We start from the raw sequence: 22,561 nt of genomic DNA, 5'->3' as shown, positions 1-22,561 counted from the left end.
GCCGCCTCTTCCACCGGGTCTTCAGTATAGGCGGAGTTTCACTTTTGTGCTGTGGGTAAAGTGTGTGTGTCTCTGTGGTGGGGGGAGAGGGGCGGGGGTGTACATAAACTTAAAGGAAACGACATATAGCCTAACATGAAAAGCGTTACTGACATTTAAATGCGCAACGGCTATGCACATTTATAAATATAGACTATAGAATAACTACTAGTTTTAAGATGGTCATCAAAAACAAGTTTACAACTACACACAAATTACAACGATAACAATGAATCACCTTTTTATTCACATGCTTTGAACATCGATGAAACAATTAAGACCCCGGCGCCCCTCAAAATCAATGTGGGCCTCTTTATCACGGTCATGTGATTAAAGGATGACGTAACTTTGTGTAACCCGACACGAACATCACAAACAGGAATATTTAGACACCTTAGATCATTCAATCCAAGATGACAAAACTCTCTGTTTTAAGATCATTTTTATCCTGGACCCTGTGGAGAAGCTGAATAATGTAATTTATCATATTAACATCACTCTATAGGGAAATACAGTAGGCTATTGTGCATTCATAACTAGCCACCCATGAAACCATCACATTCATGAGAGTGAGTTCTAAATCAGTTCCAGGAGAAAAGAGAGAATAAATAGGAATTTAATTTAAAACTTCAATCATCATGAAAGTTGTTTATATGACTTGTTATATTCTGTCTTCTAAAGCAATATTTTATTGATCAAAATAATGTATTATTTATTTATTTGATAGGCAAGCAATATGATCACAGAAATTAAATATATTAAAAGGTTTGGTAAAACTTTAAAGAATAAACTCACTATGAACTCTCTCAGTGGTTTATTGCATTGTTTATTAAATTTTGGAAATAAAACAATCTATTCAGTTATTAAAGTAACAATTCGTCCAAAAATGAAAATTCTGTCATCATTTACTCACCCTCTTGTCATTTCAAACCTGCATGACATACTTTCTTAGGCAGAACACAAAAGAAGATATTTTGAAGAATGTTGTTATATGGCACCCATTCACTTGCATTGGTTTTGTGTCTATACAATAGAAGTGAATGGGTGACGGCCTTGTTCGGGTACCAACTTTCTTCAAAATAGGGTGAGAAATGATGATATTTGGGTGAACTTTCCCTTTAACTTTTATTGTCTTAATTTAGTTTACATTATGCCTGCCTAGAACTGTAGTTTACAAATATATAATACAAGTATGTTTCAGATGTTATTCGACTTTGGTGTAAATCACAAAGATGCAATATGAGTTCATTCTCTCACTCTCCTGCTGTGTGAACGATGACAGGATGATTAGCACAGGATTGCTGTGCACCTGAGGGACCGATTGGATTACAGGCTAAGGAGGGCGGGGCTTGTGGGAGGCGCTGGGGGTAAGAACAGGGACAGACATTACTCATCTCTTTCCTGCTACACTGTCTCTTTCTCTCTCTCCCTCTCCCATTGAAACCAAATAGGATACATTCAGAACCAGAGGTCGTTCTGTCAGTCATTGATCAGTTATGCCTCTGCACTCTGAAATCTGGGATACAGGAAGTCAGTAAGGAGACACGGTCAATATGATGGACCCGATCAAGGGCTCAGTTATCAAGTAATCACCATATTTTATGTGATGCAAATCACCCAAAAATGAAAATTCTCACATCATTTACTAGCCCTGATGTCTTTCTAAACCTGTATGACTTTCTTTCCTCTGCAGAATACAAAAGAAAATATTTTGAAGAACATTGGTACCCCAACAACACTGGCCCCATTGACTTTCATTGTATGGACACAGAACCATTTCTCAAAATATCTTCATTTTTGAGCACCGCTCAAATTTTCTACATAAATGTAAACATTACGGCCCGTTTTCACAGACAGGACTTAGCTTAAGACAGGACTAGGCCTTAGTTAAATGATGATATTTACGTAGCTTTTATAAAAATGCCTTAGTAAAAACTTTGCTAGTGTAAATCTTGAAACAAAACAATAACACTGACATGTTATACACCAATTAGTGTGTCTCTGCCTGTTCACATTTGACTGACTGTCAGTTCACAGGACCTGGGCTCACATTCTGTAAATGAGGAGATCCGTCCTGATATAAACCAAACTGACTTCTGCTTTCATCTCGCTCGCTCGGCTTCTCACTTACTCTTTTTGTTCCTCACACTGTCGTCCCCCCTCAGGTTATACACGTTGTATTTTTAGAGGAGTGGTTTTACACAATGTTCTCAAAGGGGGTGATCATTTTCACATATTCAGCTGTCATGCCTAGGAGTCTTATAAAAAAATATGGTCATAATAGGACATGATTGATCAACCAATAGACTTGAGCTGTTCGTCTCTTCTAAACTGATGGTCTGTTAAGAAAAAGCTATTCCCCACTTGTGTCTTGATGACGTTTTTTGTACGTGGTGTTAAATAAACAGGGCTGGGTTTTAACCTTCTTAACGCTACGTCATTCTTAAGTTATACCTTAAGAGTGGTAGCGATATATTCTTAAGGACGACGTAGTGATACGAAGGTTTCGGGAAACCCCATCCAGATCTTTAAGTCACTCACCGTCTGACTCATTCATTTACTGTCAGCGCTATCAGCATGCAGAGGCATTGCAAAACCATTGCAATGTTTGGATTTTTTTGTGTTTTCACCTCCAAATTTCCAACATCTGGTGGAATTTATGGGCCGTAGCATTGGAGACTTGGCCTTATGTCGAATGTGGTCTTTAATTCTTGACCTGTTCCTCAAGAGTCCAACAACCAACGGATGCTGGTGTCCATTAAGTTGTAAATAAAAATAGAAAATAACCATTCCTTTTGTGAACATCTTTACTCGACTGAGTTGTATAATAATAAATATGACCATAGATAAAAGATGAAGAGTATATGTCCAAAAACAGATAACTCGTGATTTTAAATTGTGCATTCCAATCAAACTACAGTTGGGTTGTTTTGATTAAGTAATGATAACTCAAAAAATACATCTAGCTAACACAATAAAAACACGATTTGTGAAAAGGAGTTTATCATATTTCATAATATACTGATACTGTGATATGAGATTCTGGCTACTGCCATACAGACAGAGACAAAGACAGACCTACTGTACAGACAGATACTTCAGATGTTTTTGTGTTGACACTGGCGCAGTGTATTTGCAGAGTGATGGTGTGTGTACACATGTGCACAAGGAGCGCAGCGGGCCTTAAATGGTTGGGCTGGCTAAGATCACGCAGCGGAGAGACCCTCTTCCTGCCATGAGGCTAAAGACAGCAAACATATCTTCCAACCTCGGAGAGCCACAGCAAGAGCACAGACACAATCCTTCCTCTGATAACCTGATCTAATTGTAGCTACACTGGAAAACAGCATATCTGTCTGGCTGCTCCTTCCTGTGTGTGGGCGCTGCAGTGTTTAGGGTGAACGCGTGTGTATATGTGTATGTGTATCGTTCAAGTAAGAAAAGAACTGCTGAAGAAAGGTCAACAGGCAGATGTCTTAGTTAGCAGGCAGGGCAGAGAAGCTGTCAGGGAGCATAAGCTGATGTGTATTTTTAAGGAGCGGAAAAACACATGGAAGCTAACAAACGCTCAGTTCTTTTTGAAGACATGTTGTGCGGGCATCAAACAGGGATATTACTCCATGTTTATGACTAAAGAAAGCACCCTCATGATAACTGTACACATTCAAAGGCTTATTTCTTCATGGAATTTTAATTTTGCTTGCTAGAACTACAGGATATCTGTTCGTTTTTTTCTTGTATACAGTATTTATCGTGTTGCTTAAATCAAGCTGGGCAGCTCAAATGAAAAATGATCAAAATGAATAGAAATAAAAAATATATACTTGTTTTTCAGACTTCCCAGACATGGAAAAAATTAAGAGAACATTCCAAATTTTCGTTTTAATCAGCATTTCTAGATGTATTGTGGTCATTCCAGTCCACTGTGTCTTGAATTTGAACAAAATCAAACATCAGGAGTGACATAAAGTCATCCAACAGCAATATGAAAGACTGACAGCATGAGAAGACACATGAAAACTGTGAAAAAAACCACATACAAATATTAGAAATATTACTGTTGTGTTACTTAAAAGTGAATATGAACTTGTTTTCTTTGCAGTATTTGAGGTATTTGAGAAAACACAGAGCATCTTTTCTGTTATTTTGAACTGTTTCTACAGTTTTCATTTTCTGCAAATAAATGCATACAGAAACAATATTTTTTTAATTTGGGAGAAATATTGTTAGTAGTTCACAGAATTCAACAAAAATGATCATTTTACCTACTTATAAAAAATAAATTCAGATAAATACAATAATATAAAATGACAATAATTTTGATACTTTTTTCGTGGCAGTACGTCGCTTCTCCGTAAAGTCTTGGGCCCCTTCTTAAAGTCCCAGTGAAATAAAAAATGACAATGCCTATTTTTTATGACATATTGCAGCGTTTATTGTAAATAGTTGGGTCATTCTCTTTTTAAAATTTGTGTGCCCTCATAATCTTTAGTTAAAATCTGAAAATGCACTTACTTCCTGTAATGACTATCCATCTTAAATGACGTATGTTAGACGGCTTGGGCGGAGCATCCGTTAACTCCACCCCTTCAATTGTCAGTCTACTGCCAGTTCGATTTCAAAATGCAACGGTTGTTATTATACTACATCCAATCAAATCGCAGAGAAAGCCACGCCCAATATTTTTCTTATTAGAAATTCCATTTCACTCGGAAATGTGTCAAAATACGGAAGTAAAAACGATCGCAACTTCAAGTTCACAGGGACTTTAAATCTATACAAATTTACAGCCCATTTAGAGTCTGATTAAAAGCAAAAATAAATAAATACCAATACACATTCCCTAAGCAAGCCTAATGCTAAAATCACTGTTATTTGTGTTTAGTGTTTTTTTAGAACATGTATATAAAAATGTTTCTGTTTTTTATGCCCTGACGATCTGTAGTAAATCAATGTTAAGCTGTGTCAAGAGTTGGGTTTAAAAATAAACTCAGTCATATGGGATCTAGGGAAACCGGTCTAAAGCACATTTTTCTAATCATATATTCCTGGAGGAGGAAAGTTTAACTTGCGGAATCAGATTTTATTTACTTAACCATAAATGTTCAGAACAGGGTCCCTACACAGTGCGAGTACTCACCCTGACTGGGCTCTGGGGTACAGCTAGTCTCAAACCATATACCACAGCGTGTGTGTTTCTTTGCAAATGTTTACATCACTATTTCTGCACATATGATTATATTTATGCTTGCTTTTGGGTTGACTCTGACTTCTGAAAGTATGTGCAGTATTTATAGTCATGATAGTTTCTCAGGCCAGATGGACATGACCGGTCAAGCCTCAGCCTGGCCAGGCCATAGTCCATATGATGCCCTGGGCTTTGCACCCACCCTTTCTGGGAAACAACAGATTCTGATGTGACCGGTGCATGTATGGGTTCAAGCATGTGCGGGTGGGTTTACTTAGCTTGGCGATCAAATTCTTCCCAGAAGTTCCCTCCTGTTGGAGACGTCAATTGGACTCAATTGGATATAGAGGTATACATTTATTTTCTAAAAATAAGATAATAAAAGGTTTAGAGGTGAGGTTAAGGTTGGTCTATGATAAGGGTAGAAAATGCATATTTATAAAATATGATATTATTTTTCTTTAAATGAAACAAAAAGAAAGAAATAATCCAAATTAAAAATGTGTATTAGCAAACTATACTGTAGGCTACTATAAAAAGCAGTTTAAAAACAAAGGAAGTCAAAGGTATGTCACCTCACTTAGCTCAGTAAACATTTGTGTGTGCGTGTGTGTGTGGATGCCTCAGGCAGGTATGTCAGGCATGATTCAGTGGTGTTAGGCAGAATCAGTGTGTGAGCAGCCGGTCAGCTACCGTCAGCTGTCCCACCAAAATACTATATCCCTTAAATATCCTTGTAAAACCCCAACATGCCAAAGATAGATGTAGACCGTTACAAGGGCTCCCATAAATCACAACATGACTCTGTTGAAACAAGCCTTAAACTCTATGAGTTCCAAACAACTTAATCCCTGAAGCACAAGCCCAAGTGATCTAAACTTATTTATGATTACCCTAAACACAACCAACCTGCCCAAGTATGCATCTCTTTAATGTCATGTCAAGAATATGTTTTTAGAATATCTGCTTTTCATTGCTTGACTGAGCCCCACTGATCTGTTTTCAGTGCAATGTTCACCCTAAGTAAACACGCTCTGTTCCACATCTCTGACAGAAGAGCTGTGCCTTAGGTGTTTTACTGCTCAGGAGGACCCCGTGACCTCTGACCTCTGCTGAGTTTGATCTAGTAAAGCCTCAAGATCTACTGCCCCTTCCGGTCACACATTCCACAGGTTTAACACCTGTCGGACATTCTCAGAGGAAAGAAAAAGGAAAACAAGCGAAAGAAATAGAAAATGAAAACATTTCAAGAGAAATGACAGAAAAGACACATATCATCGCTGTCCTTCTGAAACCTTGTATGTCCAAATTCACAGTTTTTCAGGATATGGAAAAAACACTGTACTTTTTAGATGATTAAATATTGTGTTGTCAAAGTTGAAAATCACTTTTTTATACTTTTTATTGGTTAGATATTTACAAATGATGGCAACAACAATTAACTCTCACAGTGTATATATAATCCACACTTTGAGAGTGTGGATTATATATACACTGTGAGTGTCAATTTGACATTTTTACACTGGTGATTTTGCTGTGTAATAACAATGATTTATGGCAAAGAAAATCACAAAATATGGAGATACGAGGCTTCAGAAGGACATCAGCTATATATTGTAACACACTGTGATTTTTTGTTTGCCTTAAATTTTATAAATAACGTATAATCAAATAATTGGTAATTTGCTGTAATTTATAAAAGTTTGATTAGTCGAAATAATGGTAAAACTAAAATTTAAGACATGTAAAGCCAATTTAATTAACCAAAACATTTTATCCATACAAAAAATCTCATTAGTATTAACAAATTTGTATTAATACAGTCCATGGACCTGCATGCTGGGGTTTTTTCAGCAAATGTGTATATGTATAATAATAACAATACATTTTAACTCTAAAGAATAGACATACTTAGATTGGTTTTTAATTCGAAGAACTTCACACCCTTATCCAAGTAATCAATCACATTCAGACTCCATTTGTTATGATATCCCACAATCCTATGCCTACGATCGGTATTACAGGGAAAAATCCACAAACCCCCAAACTGCAGGCAGAGGACTTTGGGAAACCATAGTCAGCAAAGAACACATCTAAAACCAAAAAAGATGAAGTCATCTCAGTAAACAGGCTGTAATAAATATTGAATTCAGATGTGCCTTGATGACTTCCGATATTTATGCTGGCACGGCAGAATTTTTCTTCTTTCTGACAAAGCTAATAAAGTAGCACTACGGCTCCGTGCATGGCCAAGATGCTCTTCCTGTCGACAGTTATAGTGACATCAGTTGCTAATTTGATTCTGATTAAAATAGATTTCCAGCAGGTGAACTCATAAAACGTATTTCATCAAAGAACAGAATACAACAGAATACGTCTTCAGAGCTCATGGTTTACATTTACTGCCCTATAAAATCCATGTAACTGCTGCTTTAAACATCCAACCTAAAATAGATCAGATAATCCGAACATCAGTTTCTCAGTTTCCTTTGAAGCGTAATGCAAAAAGAGGTCCATGGAAACATGACGTGATGAGCGTTAAAATCATGCAGATAACACACTGCATTTTAGGCTTCTCAAAGACAGCTCTATTAATCAAATAAACACAGATAAAAACATTTCCAAACATCCTCCCCAGTCTGCCTTTCCAAGGAATATAGTACTGTATTACTCACCCTAAAAACCAGACACATATACGATTACTAATACTTAACGCAATGTGACTGTATCTTGCATAATTTGTCCCTATACCAACCTCATAAATAATCCTAAATCAATTTTAGAAATCATGTGGCTCGGAGCGGAGGACATTTTATTCCGAAAATAATTGTTAATAAAGAACCTTAAACACAAATTACTTGTGCTTCTCAATGATGACCATCACCGTGAACTGTATTAAACGATACAATACTTTGTACACTTGATCTCAGCAGCAACATCAAGCAGCACCGCAGTTCATAACCAGAGAAACGGGTACAATCAAGCCATCTGATTCTCAGCGTGATGCCCAACAGTCTGATGGGAAGAAGAGAGATTTTCAATCAGGGTTCATTCAAAGAGCCACTGCATGATCAGAACAGCAAAATCAGCATCAATCAGACATCAAGTGCATGAGGGAGAATAATTCAGGCCCGAGATATCTGGAGCAGGATCTTCTAATCTCATACAAAGTTAATTAACGTAAAACAATTCAGGAGATAAAAAGACAAGAGGCCTCGTTCATGTAATCCATCAAAGAAACTCATTTATACGAGTTAGTTATAGATTATGGAAGGAAGGAAATGGGGAGGACGAAATGTAAAAACTGGGATAGGACAGCACACAACTACTCTGTTTTAAAATTAAGTGAGCTCCCTTGTAGGCTGTATGTTAAGGTGTTACGAACTTTTAAAGTCTAGAGAACGTGAATGCAACATTTAAAAAAAGAAATTATTGTTTGGTTGTATTCCAGAAAGACTGTTATTTTATATTATTAATATTAATATTTATAATATAAAATAGTAGGGGTGTAATGATACACTCAGCGCACGATACGATACACGAAACTAGGTTTACGATTGTGATTGCATCATGATATTTGAAAAAAATAATAAGAAACTGACACCCAAATGATAGATTTTCGCCAACATTTGTTTTTTGATAAAGCAGTGGTTCTCAAACGTTTTCGATGTACGGCCCCCTTTGTGTAGAGTGCATTGCTTTGTGCCCCCCAAATAAAGACTTATAATCTTAAACTTAGAATTTTAATGAAACTAGAAACATATTCAGTTAAACAATGCTGAAACATCAATTCTTTTGGTTGGTTGTCTTACTTTTCTGATGTTTGATTGCATAAAATCTATGATAAATTCCCATATTTTAAAAAATGCCAAAAAATCTGTGGCCCCCTGGTTCCATCTTTGGGCCCCCAGTTTGAGAACCACTGTGTTAAAGAATTGACAACATTCAATCTTTATGTGAACTCATAAAAACTGAATAGATCTCTCACAGAAAAATAAAACTGAATTTTAACATAAAAATGTATATTTAATTTTTTTAAATATATTGCCATAGCTTTACAATACATTTCTTAATGTTTTTGTATTGCGATGTGATGCGTCTGTTGTTACGCCCTATAAAATAGCATAAGATAGACATTTCATTGTTTATCCTTAATTGTTACATTTTTCCTGTCACGCCATAGGACACATTTACAATATATTTGTCAACTACCCATGTATATTTCAGATATAATTGCTGTTAAGATACTTAACCTTGGCAAACCATTTTAAAGATCTCACCCCTTCAAGCATACAGGAACCAGACTTGCCTTAAAGGGACTTGGTCAAACAATATTGACTTCAATTGTAAGTCAAATCTCAAGTGCACTTAGGCAGTGACTGTTTGTGTTGTTGCCTAAGAAGAGCGTTACAAATCGTCCACTTGTGAGGATTCTGTTAGAAGGTACAGTAGGCAGTAGACAGCAAGACAGCTCACCACGGTTTGAAACCCAGCCAAAAACTTTCTGATTTTGTTTTTAATGGTCTTGTTCTCGTTCCCCACAGTAACAGACTAGTGTAATCTTTCACCATGAGAGTTCACACGAACAAGATCACTAGATCTGAGAGTCAGACATGAGAGTAAACATTGCCTTAGGACAGACACCCAAAATAAAGGCATCATTTTATGTACAGAGATCTCCTCCTGAGAGTCCACGGCTGGTTTCTGCATGCACATGTTTGTGTTAGGGCCTCTATTTGAAGCTGTTCCCCTTAAGCGCAGTAGAGGAGTGTTTAAAGACCGCCACAAATGGAATGTACTCCAATGGAATGAACTCACATTTTAAGGAAAACAGCCATTGGAAGGGTTCGCTTTAGATTTTTGTGCATGAATGCACGGTCACACATTAGGCAACGCGTATCCTAGCATTCCATGAAACAATGGGAGAGAAACTAGGAGACTGGAAAATCTTTCGGTATACGATCCATGAGCTATTCCTTGACCAAAACACGTCACTGTTTTCCCAGCTGCCCCAAACTGAAGCACAGTAAATCTCTTATCTCAGCATTTTTCTCACACCCTCTTACTCTTATATTGTATATTGTACTTGACTCCTAGGCAAATGAATAAAGAGTTTGGTACACTATAGCATACTATCAACTGACATTGCAAGTTTAAAACATTCCTTCAGTCATCCATTATTCTCTCACTGATTGAGCCAAAGTTATGGCAAACCAAACTGGGCCATGTGAACAAACAGATTGCATTTACATTAGGTGCGCTAGTGGCTCGGAAAAGAAACACTTTGGCTTTAATAATGCAGCGATACACCTGAGCAGCATTTAAGGTAATATAGCATTCAACCTCATGAAACGGACAGGGTCCTGCACCTCTAAGCAACCGCTTGTGTTGAGTGAATGGGGAAAATTTTGTTTAAAACTAGTTCTTTAGTTGAGCAGCTTGGGAATAAAAACAGAATTTAACTACACCGATAAGATGTGAAAATTCCAGTCTGAAGTTCTTCACACAAGACAAAATGGGAGCAATGCACTTTCGTGATAATAACAGAATCGTGTTAAACCATTAGTAAGCAAATAGGAATGAGACACAATGATGGTAGTCGCAATATTGACCAATCAGCATCACGGAAATTAAAATGGTAACATTAGTTCAATTTTAGTTTAAAGTTCAGATTTAGTTATGCTCTTAGTTAATAGTAAGCATTTACGTTGGGTACAGTATGTGCTGTAGTTCTTTATCTGGTTAGGCTGTGTATACGTTTATATATGTTAAATAAATAACACTGGTGGTCCTGTGATGCACAACATTGCATTTATCTTGTATGTCTACGCGCGGCAAAATGAGCAATCAATTTTACAATTGAAATTGAGGGACAGTTAAACAATTGTAAAATCATTTGCCAACGTGTAAAATGCAAATGAAACAAAGGACTAATATCTCTGCTGAGTTCCAGACAGAAGAACAGACTGTCCCTCAGAACCACACAGGCCATAAGAGCTGGATTCAAGTCTAATTCACTCCTACACAAATGCACATACACCCACATAATATCACACTCGCACAACATATGAAGATGGAAAACAAGTTGTAATACAGTGTGCACAGAAATGAGCTCTGACAGAGGAGAAAAAAATCTAAACTCACTGTTCTCTCCCACCGGCAAAAACGCTAAGTCAACACTGACCTCTAGTGGTCACACCATAAAACAGCTCCATTCATTTGCCCACAGTGCCATTTAGATCAATATTTCCCAGGCCCTTTTGATCTTAGACATTTTAAAGCTGTAACTCATGTTGCTACATTGATCAACCCGTCTCAAAGGATTTGAATAAACCCTGAATAAAGTTAGACTAATACTTGTTTTAACCTAAGTTATAGCTTTATGCAAATATATCCAACTTAGGTTGACAGCTGCTCAGCTTACATACAAACAGGGCTGGGAAGGTGACTTTTAAAATGTATTTCACTACAGATTACAAAATACATGCTTTAAAAAGTAATTTGTAACGTATTTCGTTAGATTACACAAGATCTGTAACTTAATCTAAATACTTTAGAATACTTTGGAATACTGATAAGGTACTGTACGTAACACAAAGGGATCACCAAACTGAGGACTGAGGCATTTTATTTTAAACAATATTAGTTTTCCACAATATATCTTAAAGCAAAAAGCACACATTCTTAGAAAAAAGAAAAGGAAAAATGTTGATGCTCAAAAAGGCAGCACAATGCATTAAGAGCTGGGGTGTGTAAACGTTTTTGAATTGGAGGCAACACTTATTTTGTCTTCTGGGAAACATGTTACATGTAACAACATACATGCTTAATGTGAAGGGCAGAACTACATGAAAAAATATTATCTATAAACAAAATCTTCATCCTTCACTTCACATCATCCTGTTTAAACATTTTCACCCCCTTCTCTGAATGCATTGTGTTTCATGGAAACTTGTTTCCATCACTAAATAAAAAAATTAAATAACGTTTTTTCAGAATTGCGAGATTTAAACTCGCAGTTGCAAGTTATCAGAATTGCATGAAAAACTCACAATTGCGAGATTTATTTCATGCAATACTGACTTTATAACTTTATAACAATTCAGAGTTTTTTTCTCAAGCTCGCAATTCTGAGAAAAAAGTCAGTTTTTTTCTCTCATTGGACTGATGCAATTGTGAGTATATATAAGAAAATAAATCCGATTTGTGAGTTATAAACTCGCAATTGTGTGAAAAAGTCAGAACTGTGAGATAAAAGAACTCTGAGATAAAAAGTTGCAATTACCTAACCAAATTACTTAAACAAGAGACTCGCAAAACACGAAAACAGTCGTTGATCATTCAGGTAACCACAGACATTAAAGATTCAAGGGTATGTCAATTTTTTGATGTGCCAGTTTGTATAAATTGGCTCAAATTGTAGTTTGGGATGCTTTTGCAGAATGTCAGAGTCAGAGAATCACTGATTGCTGTTTACATTAATTGCCCGTTACAGTTAATATAAAGTTTAAATGAAATAAATGCCATTGAAAATCCAAGTAATCACTTTGGTAATCTAAAATACTTTTCATCCGAAAAGTATTTTAGATTACCAAAGTGATTACTTTTGTATTCTATCAAATTTTGTATTCTAAAAACGTAACTAAGTTACATGTATTTCGTTACTCCCCAGCCCTGCATACAAAACATATTATGATTCTATTATCTGACAGTATGCATTATGCAACAATAAACGTTGTACACAACGCATCATTTCTGCACACAGTTTGCTACACATTTGTCACATGACATGACAAGCTCTGTGGAAAAAATGGTTTACTTCTGACAGCCTCAACAAATAAATAATAACATATTTAAATAGGAGGAAGATACTTACTAGCAAGAATCGCGTGTTAATACGATATGTCTGTATTGTGCATATTTTTGGGAAATAATAGAGCTAGGCTAGCCTCATTCTCTTTAGAGTCATACTAACTAGCCTATTAGACAACAAAACGAAGAAAAGGAAACTACCGAAGCAAGGAAAAGGCGTTAATGCTCGTTACATGTAGAGCAGTGCACTTCTGTGATTGACAAAATGACCTAAAATACTGAACTCCACACGGCACCGTGACACAATACATACGCCATTATGTTAATTATGAGGAAAACAGGTGTCTTACGCCCGCTCGTAAAACCCAAAGGGTGTGTTCGTCTACAAGTTGCATTGCGCAGACCAATCGGGCCATGACGTCAAAACACCGCGAGAACGATTAGAGAGAACGCAGCGCTGTACTTAGAGGCTGTGTCCACCGAGACGTTTACGCCTGCGGCCGACGTGTTTTTGCAATTGTTTCCTATGGAAACGCCGCGCTTTTTAAAAAAGCCATCAGCTGACGGTTTTTTTCCGCGCTCTGCGCTGGTGCTATGCATTTTTTTCACGCTCAGCGCCGGCGTTCGACCGAGCGCCCTGAGTTGAAAAATGCTCAACTTTGGGCAGAACGCTGCGCGTGCAGCGGGCGTTTTCTGCCGAGCTCCTGCCGTTTCAGCCGCGTAAATGCGACTCGGTGGACACAGCCCCTTAATGTCTTAAGACGATCGATCTGCGCAGCAAAGTATGCTGTTGAATGCACCGTTAGTAATTTGTGAACAGAAACTATGGTTTTAAAATAACGTTCTGTATACTTTTGTAAATATTAGACCTATTTGTATTTGACCTAATTTAATGAATATGAAGTGAAGGCAAATGACTTGAAGGCAATGAAATAATCACAGTTTACACCAATATTGGAGAGAAAATATTTTTTCTCCATGCAGTTCTATACTTCTGTTTTTTATATTTTCATATATGAAAACATTTAATGTATGAAAACCTTTAAACATGTATGAACTTTTCCTCGTATGAAACACTGGGGGAGCGGTATATGACAGTCACAGTGTCAGATGTCAGATATTGTTTCCCCTATTCCTAGCACTAACACCAGTGGTTTAGTGGTTAGAGAGTGTGATCTATGTTTTAAGGTTGTTGGTTTGCGGCCAGCTTAAGCAGGGTTTTTTGGTTTAATAAACACAGGGGAACCTTTTCTGAAAGTTTCATTCTCAGTTGTCTGAATATGTTCCTTCTGATGTGAAGACCAAATATAAGACAGACGGATGTGTTTGCAACCATGATGGACCAATTTAGCAACAGCAGGCTTAAAACCATAATAATATTCTTGTTGTGGGGAAAAATGTAAACTTGACAACAACTTATGTAAACGTGTGAACGTTCTATTTTATGGAACACAGAGGGGAACATGTCATGATTTTGATGATTTTGTGTGTTTCCACTAAATTTCCTTCAAAGTGAATGATTGGAATTTGTTTAACTAACTAACTATAACTGTATATGTGATAGGCCTACTGTTTTTTTGGCCTGATAATATCAGTTATGTTGAATTTTTTATGGCTTTTGAGGCTAATATTTAGTAGCCTATGCAAACAATCTCATGAACGACATCTCTTTTCTTTTCAGATGGCGCCATCCTGTGGTTTCAAAAAGGTAAGACAGTCAAACATGACAGTCTACAGCTGTGTTTAAAACAATGAAGACGTCAAATCCTTTCCCGAGGTGTCAACACAACATTACTTTAGTATGTGTATAAACCACATATTCCAAGTCACAGGGCTGCTTTTACTATTATTATAATAAGTAGTAGAATTAAAAGAGATTTCAGCTTTTTTCTGTATTCTTGAACACATTTTACCTCGTCTTCCATTATGTTTTTCCAACTTTTAAATTAAACCGTTTTTAATCCATTTTATGCATAGATTTTATGGTTTATGTCTGTCAGTAGCCATTAATATATTTAAGACAATGAAAATCTAAGTAGAGAGCAAAACGTTTAATGTGAAAATAACAAATGTTACGGAAAATTACACAGGTTGATTTTTCCCACAAAATGCTATACATAAAATTACAAAAAAAATAATTGTTTTGTATCTGTTTACATTGTTTAGAATTCTTCACTGACAACGAGTGAAAGAAAAAAAATGTTTTTTTTAAAGAAAATCGCTTCTCTGTAATATGTATTGCTGGAGCTGAAAGAAATACTTGCATGATGTAAAAAATTGAAATTGCTTTCAGTGTGGTTTTATTAATCGCGGTTTTGAGGTTTTGACGGTGACGTTAAAATGTCTGTACACTGAAATACACACAAATTTGTTTCATTGTATTTTCTTTTAAAGAATTTGAAGATATTTAGCAGTAATTGCTGGCACATACAGTATAATGTACAGTATATACAAAAGATAAAGGTAAGATAAAGACATGAACTGGATTTTTATTCTAATATTCATTCTGTGACGAGATCTTTCAAACTGATCATTTCGGTCCAGGATTTGTTTCCTCTAAACTATTCTGTTCATTTATCAATGAAAAATAGCATACAATCTATGGAGTCAGTCAGGAAAAAAACAATTAAATTAAATTATATGAAAGGTAAAATCGTACAATTTACAAGCAAAGACGATTATAAAATGCGTATACAGTTCACTTTAGAAATGCAAATTTACAGCATCGTTACTTAATTCCAGACTTCATAAATGTGGAGGGAAAAATGCTGGCTGCAAAAAGCTATCGGGCAAAAACGGATGCAAGAGGGCACCGGAGGACGTCAGTGGCACAGCTGAATGAAAGAAAACGTTCCCGGTGCTGAATGGAGGGTGGAGAGCAGATGTGGATCCACAGGTTGGGCTGATGCTGGGCAGAGAGTTTGTCCCGGGTTGCAGTGAACCCTCAGCACCCGGGTTCTGCTTTTTCCACTTGGTTCTTCGGTTCTGGAACCAAATCTTGACTTGTGTTTCGGTCAGGCTCAAAGACAGTGCGAGGTTGAGTCTTTCACACACGGATAAATAACGCGTTACGCGGAACTTGTTCTCAAGAGCCACCAGCTGTTCGTACGTGAACGCGGTTCTGGCGCGCCGCGGCTTCGCGCAGCTGTGATCGGACCGACGCCGTCGCTGGCGTGCCAGATCATCCGATGCTGGATTGACTTTGTCCTCGCATGCCTCACTAGGATCTTCAGCAGGAGAAAATCCCGATTTGATACTTCTGAGAGCGGTCACGGATTCAGTGTCTGGATCTGGAGGATGTAGTCTGACACATCTTTGATGCTTTTCAGCTGAATGATCACCTGTCAATGAAGAAAAAAGTCCGTTTTGGTAGTTCTTGCTTTTATAATTATAACCAAAGTGTTTGTAAATGGACTGGACAATTTACTCACCAAGATGCTCACAGTGGATGTTCACGGTTGCCAAGCAACGTAGCAACTTAACACACTACAAAATGTTACTATGCTTGGTTTCAAAATATTTCGAATCAATTTCGAAATATGTACGATCTATCCGTTTTAAAATGTGCTTTATCAAGTTCTGGGATGGCTTGGGTACCAGCTCTAACATTCCTGCAATGACATGAACTTTACACTCTTGTACAAGAACACAGAAAGATTGTAACTGTATGTCTGTGTTTAGAGGTGTGGATTAGACACTGGTGTGGAATGGGCCATAATCCCTCAACAATTTCTAAATCACAAATCACCTCAAATGTCATGTTGCGGAAAGAAATCCTAGTTAAATCCAGCCATGGCGCCCTAATGGAGTTTCATATTTGTCGGTAGATCGATAAATGTCATCTATTTAAAGGGAAGTTTTAATCGAACGATATTTGGGATCAGACATGGCAGGGGTTTGAAGTTTGGAGCTGCAAGCTGCTGGAGGGAGATATGCAGCATCCAGTAATGGGATATCGATCAAAGTGAGCGCAGCCATTCTCAATGGGACGATTTAAACAATTATCTGCCCTGACTGTCCCAATGGCAATCACTTACTCAGCCGCTGCTGCTTAAAGAAAACGCAGTCTTGGAAACGAGGGAAAGGTCAAATTCTATCATCTAATGAAACAATGTGACACAATGGACCTGTTTGGAAGGGATCTTTTCCTCTGCACTATCAACAGAAAATAGTATACGCACTGCATTGCACAATTCTGGCTAATGCAAAAGTGTGAACAATGTATTTATATATACATATGTGTATTTTGCGGTTTTGCACATTTTCTCACCTGTGTTTTTGTAGAGGGAAAGAGATTCTCCGTGTCCAGGAGTTTCTTTGCTCTCGCGCTGCGTATCCAAACTTCCACATTCTGTGTTTTCTAAAGGTAATGTCCGTGTTTTCGCTAGCACTTCGTTTGTATTTCTACTTGTAAACTTTTTAGGATCCAGTATGTCAATGATCGAAAAGGAAATCCTATGATCTGCTGTCGTCTTTCTTTCCGACTCTTGATATTCAATCATTTTCCAAGATGTATAAATTCCAGGAGTGTTTCTGATATCGTATTTCTGTATCTCTTGTTACGCAGACACATCAAGTGGAAGGAGCTGCTCGTCAGATGCGATGCGGTCAGATGTCAGTGGATGAAGTGGTGTGTTTGAGCTCTTTAACGGGTCCATTAAAGGAGACGCGCGAACACGAGCGTTTAACGGGATCCCTTTCGATTGGCTGAGAGCGTTCGGTACTTAAACCTGCGCTCCTTTCAATCAATACAAATGGGCAAGTTCCCATGCTGACAAGTGACGTGACTCAAGAGCATTGTTGCATCTAATTCTTAGCATGCACTTATAAAATAGATGTTATTTAAAGCCCTTTGCTGTAATTTAGGTTCTTAAAAACTCTTAGTAAGAAGAAATGGCTATAGAGTTTCAATTAGATTTTTTAGAGATCTTAGGAAAAAATACAAAGTTAAAATTGTGGAAAAGAAAGGGTTTCTCATAAGAATAGAGACTGCTAAACCTTTGGTAACATGAGTGACGTCATCATCAATAATGTCAGACACTGCGCATTTTAACCTAAACGTTAGTTAGACACATGTGAGTAAAATATCTACTTGTTTGTTTAGAGTTCAGGAAAACGGAATATTTGCAACTAATTGATTATTTCACATTTTGTGGGGTTTTTCGTATGTTTATTTCATTGAGTCAACCAAGCCAGCAACTTTCCATTCACTACCGTATGGCATCTATCGGCCAGAGATGGATCAATAAACGTGTGTCCAGCGCTGATAAAAAGCGCTTCTGTTACAGTTATTTAAGGCAGTTTATTTTGTTCACTAGACTATATAATAAATAAAAAGAGAATAGGCAAATACACAGATGGAATAAAACAAAAGAACAGAGAGAAATATTACATGAAAGACAAAGTGCAATAAAACGCCTCAAAACTCTTTGTTTGATTCTTAAGTTTAGAGCTCTGTATCTCATTTCATAGTTTAGGTTCACGTCCTAGGAAAAAATTAGGCTTACAATTTAAAGGCAAGGGATATTTACAATGTAGACGGCTACTTGGGAACTTAAATTGTAATTATGTGAATGTCATTGATTTAGAAAACAAGATGCATACAAAACAAAAGTGCACTAAGACAAAGATTAAATTCTCTGCAAATCTGTTTTGATAGTTTACAAGGTGTCACCTGATGCAATAAAATTCATGCATTTTAAACATCAAGTATCCAAATACTTTTGGGGACCACCATAGATCAAAATGACAAGCGTATTGTCAGAACCCCACACACATATGCAAACATCATCTTAAACCCTTGTCTACACTTAAGACAAGAGATGTAATTTCTTCTTTTCTTCTTTATGGAAAAGGGTGATGTAACCTCTCCTTCCATTCAGTTGCATTTCTGCTTGTTTGCTAGCAGCCTGGAGTGTATATATCATGCTGTAACATGCTCAAACATCAGACAGTCGAGGTCCAAACAGAGAGTGTTTGCTTGCATTTGCATGTGTATGCCCACTGCCCTGCACTGAGTGAGGTCCATAAGAATGGGGGCTGATGTATTTCCTGAGAGTTTACAACTTCCTCTCTGCAGGTTTGAGAGTGTGCACATCTGTTTACACAGGACCATGGCACAAAAGTGTGGCCCAGGGGGAAAAACGCAGGAACAGGTACCCGAGATAAAGAACACACAAGTGGGTAAGGTGGGGAATCTAGGGTGCACAGCCTGGGAAGGGGGCACACTTATGAAGAAACCTCCCCACTGATCCAGTGTCCCCGCCTCCTGACCCATAAAATCATCAGAGCACCAGGGAGGCCAACTCAGACTGGTAAATGTGGAATCATTCATTTAGTCGCGTCTTGAGGTGGGGCTATGTTTACGGATGGGCGTGGATCCTTGGTTTGGTTTTGTTTCTTTATTCCTGTCTACAGTGCAGGCAGACAATAGACCGGGAAACTGCCGTATCGTCGCTCTTTTGAAGATTATGGCTTCAGAGTACTAAAAGTCTCACAGATTCCCCTGTTTAAATAGAGAAAATAGACTTTAAACATCTTATGAGGGGTGTAAACTGTTTACAAATAAAGATGCATTTAAAATAAAAATTAAAAACCTTTAATTACAAAACCGTTTTTTACCTTTGTTAGAGCACATTGCTAAAAGAAAATACTAAAAGGAAGAATAGTGTCTTTAGACTTTAAGAACTAGAGTTTGTTATCATTCATGTGTTTAGATCCAGGGTATTTTCAGATGGGGGTCTGCAGACCCCTGGAGGTCCATGAAGGTACTGCACAAGTTCCAAAGATTGATCTACATCAAATTTTCACATTTCTAACAGTTTGTTTGTTGATCTTAAAAAAAATGTATGGTCAAACTATTTTTTTATCATCTTTTCAATAATTCAGTTGTATCATTTAAAAAATATTCTCCATCTATGAATATAGAACATAAAAAAGAAGGCAAATCATTAAGAAAATAAGTAAATACCGACAATATTATTAAATTATTTACTAATAAAATGTATTAACACATTAATAAAAGTTATAATATAGTTATAATATATCATTACCAAGAAAACATTACGGGGTCCCTGAATTGTCTCGTGGGTTCATTAGGTCAGAAAGGTTGATATTATCACCGTACCTGGGGGAAATCATAAAACAGATGCAATCTTCTGGAAAACACATAATTGAACCTTATCAAAAAACGTAATATAAATTGACCAAATACTAATCACTGTGTTCATTCAGTGCAAGTGTCAGTAAACAGACAATCAAAACTTTACCTCAAAACTTTTGGGCACAGTATGAAAGCGATGTTTTGGGACAACCAAGCGAGCACAAGGTCGGCACCGTTGTTTAGTAATTGCCCAAACGGTTCTACCTGTTCAGCAGCAGGCATAATGAAGGCTCGCTGGCAGCGTCCGGGATGGGTGAGCGCGTCTGGCAGATGCTGACATGCAGCAGATGTGGAAAGTGGCTGGGTGATTTGTTAAGGGGCTGGATCATAGCAAAAGAGGGCAATTACACCAGGGGACACTGTCACACAATCATGGACATCGGCCCTTCTGCTCAAACACACGCACATTTTCCATAAGGTAAAGGTCAGTTCACTCTTTATACACCTTTTACATATCTACATTACAGGTTTCATACTGCAGGAAGATCATATGACAATGACAGGAAGTAGAAAAACCCACAATCTACTCTATTAAAATTAAGCTAAAGTTCTTATTGAATAGATTAGAGAAAAAAGACAAATAGAAAGGGGACCTTATTGGCACACTTTGAATACAGGGAATGACAAAAAGACATGATGGTCAAACTGTGGTAGCATATCCCTTATATGTTCATCATGAAATACTATTGGCTGCCGCCACTAGACATGGAGACGTATCTACGTGTCAGGTGTTTGGAGATGCTTATGCTAAATGTACGTGCATGAGCCAAACTTTATTGGCTGAGATCAAATACAAGCGCAGAGGATCTCAGACTCTTCTGTGAACAGACACTTGGGATAATGTGCCACATTCAGCGTAAAAGGATTGGACGTATTTCCTGCGTGTCAGTCTGAGGTTCTGTGCTACGGTTGATGTGATGTTCTGTCACTCAACGTTTGCTTTGATTGCGCATTGTTCGCAGAAGGTCGCATCATAACTCATTAAATCTTAATGAGTCCCCCAGGAACCACCTGCAAGCCCTTCCTCGATTGCCCCTTTAAATTACGAGCGACTCTCACGCTCGGCGCGCTCAAAAATGAAGATATATTCCACGTGTAAAGAGGAGAGCTATTAGTTACATTATTTAAACAGCCCTCTTTAAAGCCAGGGGGAGGCTGACTTTATGAAGGGCAATTAGGTACTCACTATAATTGATAATTCATACTCATCACAATTAGGCAGTATAAATAGGGTGTCTGGGATTAATGGCTGTTTAGAGAGAGAGGTACTGGCCAGAGCTGATCGGGCAAGGCTGATGGAGTGGAAGGAGGCAGAACCGAATTCATCTCTATTTGCAGAGGAAACAGATTGTGTTTGTCCCTTCGACACACAACCAAATCATTCCACGGCTCCCTCACCTTGAGCTGTTTCGGTAACAATAAACAGCGTGCAGGGGGGTTTTTTGTTGGTGGAGCTTAACCCTCAGAGAGTCACTGTAAAACTGCAACATATGCGGTTACATAATATCTTGACACTAAATGTGGATTAAAATTACATTCGATATCAGCTCATTCTCGGAAATATATTACAAGCTTGGCAGGAATACTTCAAATTTTGCAAACTTCTGATTAATTACAGTTTTTGAGATAGTCCGCACTGTGGAACAAGAGATCCAGGGGGCGAGGTAGGATCCAAATCCAACTCCTCCCACTTTACATACTTAAGAGTAAATTACAACCCGTGTTCGCCAACGTTTGCTCTTATCAACATAAGTCTACATTTGATTAATAATATAGTTGAGATAGATTCATAATTTAGTGTACACCCGTAAGTAATGATCACACTTAAATATGTTAACCAGATTGCCGCAGGAATCTGCCGACCAATCAAAATGCAGTGGGAGGAGACTGGATGTGGATACAACCTCGACCCCTGGATCTCACGTTCCGCAGTAGCTACTGTTTCTTTTTGCAGTTTCCAACATGTTTTATAATAGTGGAAAATTGCTAAATAAACACAAAGTTCAACATTTTGAAAAAAGCCCCTTGAGCAAATGATAAACTAACTTCTAATAAAAAATAAAAGGATGTCAGAAGATTTGCTCTGAGACCATTGAGTACAAATTTCATCTTAGATTTCTAAAACTGTAAACCCAGAAGATCTGTGCTGAAATACTTTCAGTGGTGAACTTCTGCAACCACCGCTTTAAATCCAAAAGTCAAAATACATAATCAGTAGTAATGTTTGGTTCTTTTTAAACTCTCATATGTGGTTTTGTTGAAAATGGATGTGCTCTACACGTGTGATCATATGCTGTTTTGGCACTAGACGGCCGGGGTGAAGGTCTTGTGTAGCTTTGCTCTCTGTTGACACAGGTATA

General features: G+C 37.5%; 1 protein-coding gene across 1 annotated transcript; it reads right to left on the bottom strand.

Moving 5' to 3' along the window:
• Positions 1–15,720: 15,720 nt before the first annotated feature.
• Positions 15,721–17,556, bottom strand: nkx1.2la (NK1 transcription factor related 2-like,a). The gene is made up of 2 exons (XM_057342849.1): positions 17,310–17,556; positions 15,721–16,380 (listed from the first exon to the last, which is right to left on the bottom strand). The coding sequence occupies exons 1-2, from the start codon at positions 17,539–17,541 to the stop codon at positions 15,785–15,787; spliced, it is 828 nt and encodes a 275-aa protein (XP_057198832.1). The 5' UTR covers positions 17,542–17,556; the 3' UTR covers positions 15,721–15,784.
• Between the last annotated feature and the right edge of the window lie 5,005 nt (positions 17,557–22,561).

The sequence above is a fragment of the Triplophysa rosa genome, linkage group LG9 (assembly GCF_024868665.1).
Source record: "Triplophysa rosa linkage group LG9, Trosa_1v2, whole genome shotgun sequence".
Classification (NCBI taxonomy): domain Eukaryota; kingdom Metazoa; phylum Chordata; class Actinopteri; order Cypriniformes; family Nemacheilidae; genus Triplophysa; species Triplophysa rosa.
Note: the sequence above shows the minus strand (reverse complement) of the source record. Positions and strands in the feature narration are given on the sequence as shown.

Excerpts from the sequence above, each read along its gene's own strand:
- nkx1.2la (XM_057342849.1), bottom strand. The coding sequence starts at position 17,541 with ATGATTGAATATCAAGAGTCGGAAAGAAAGACGACAGCAGATCATAGG. Across the intron at positions 16,381-17,309 it reads TTCCCTCTACAAAAACACAG|GTGATCATTCAGCTGAAAAG; the intron begins GTGAGAAAATGT and ends CTTCATTGACAG.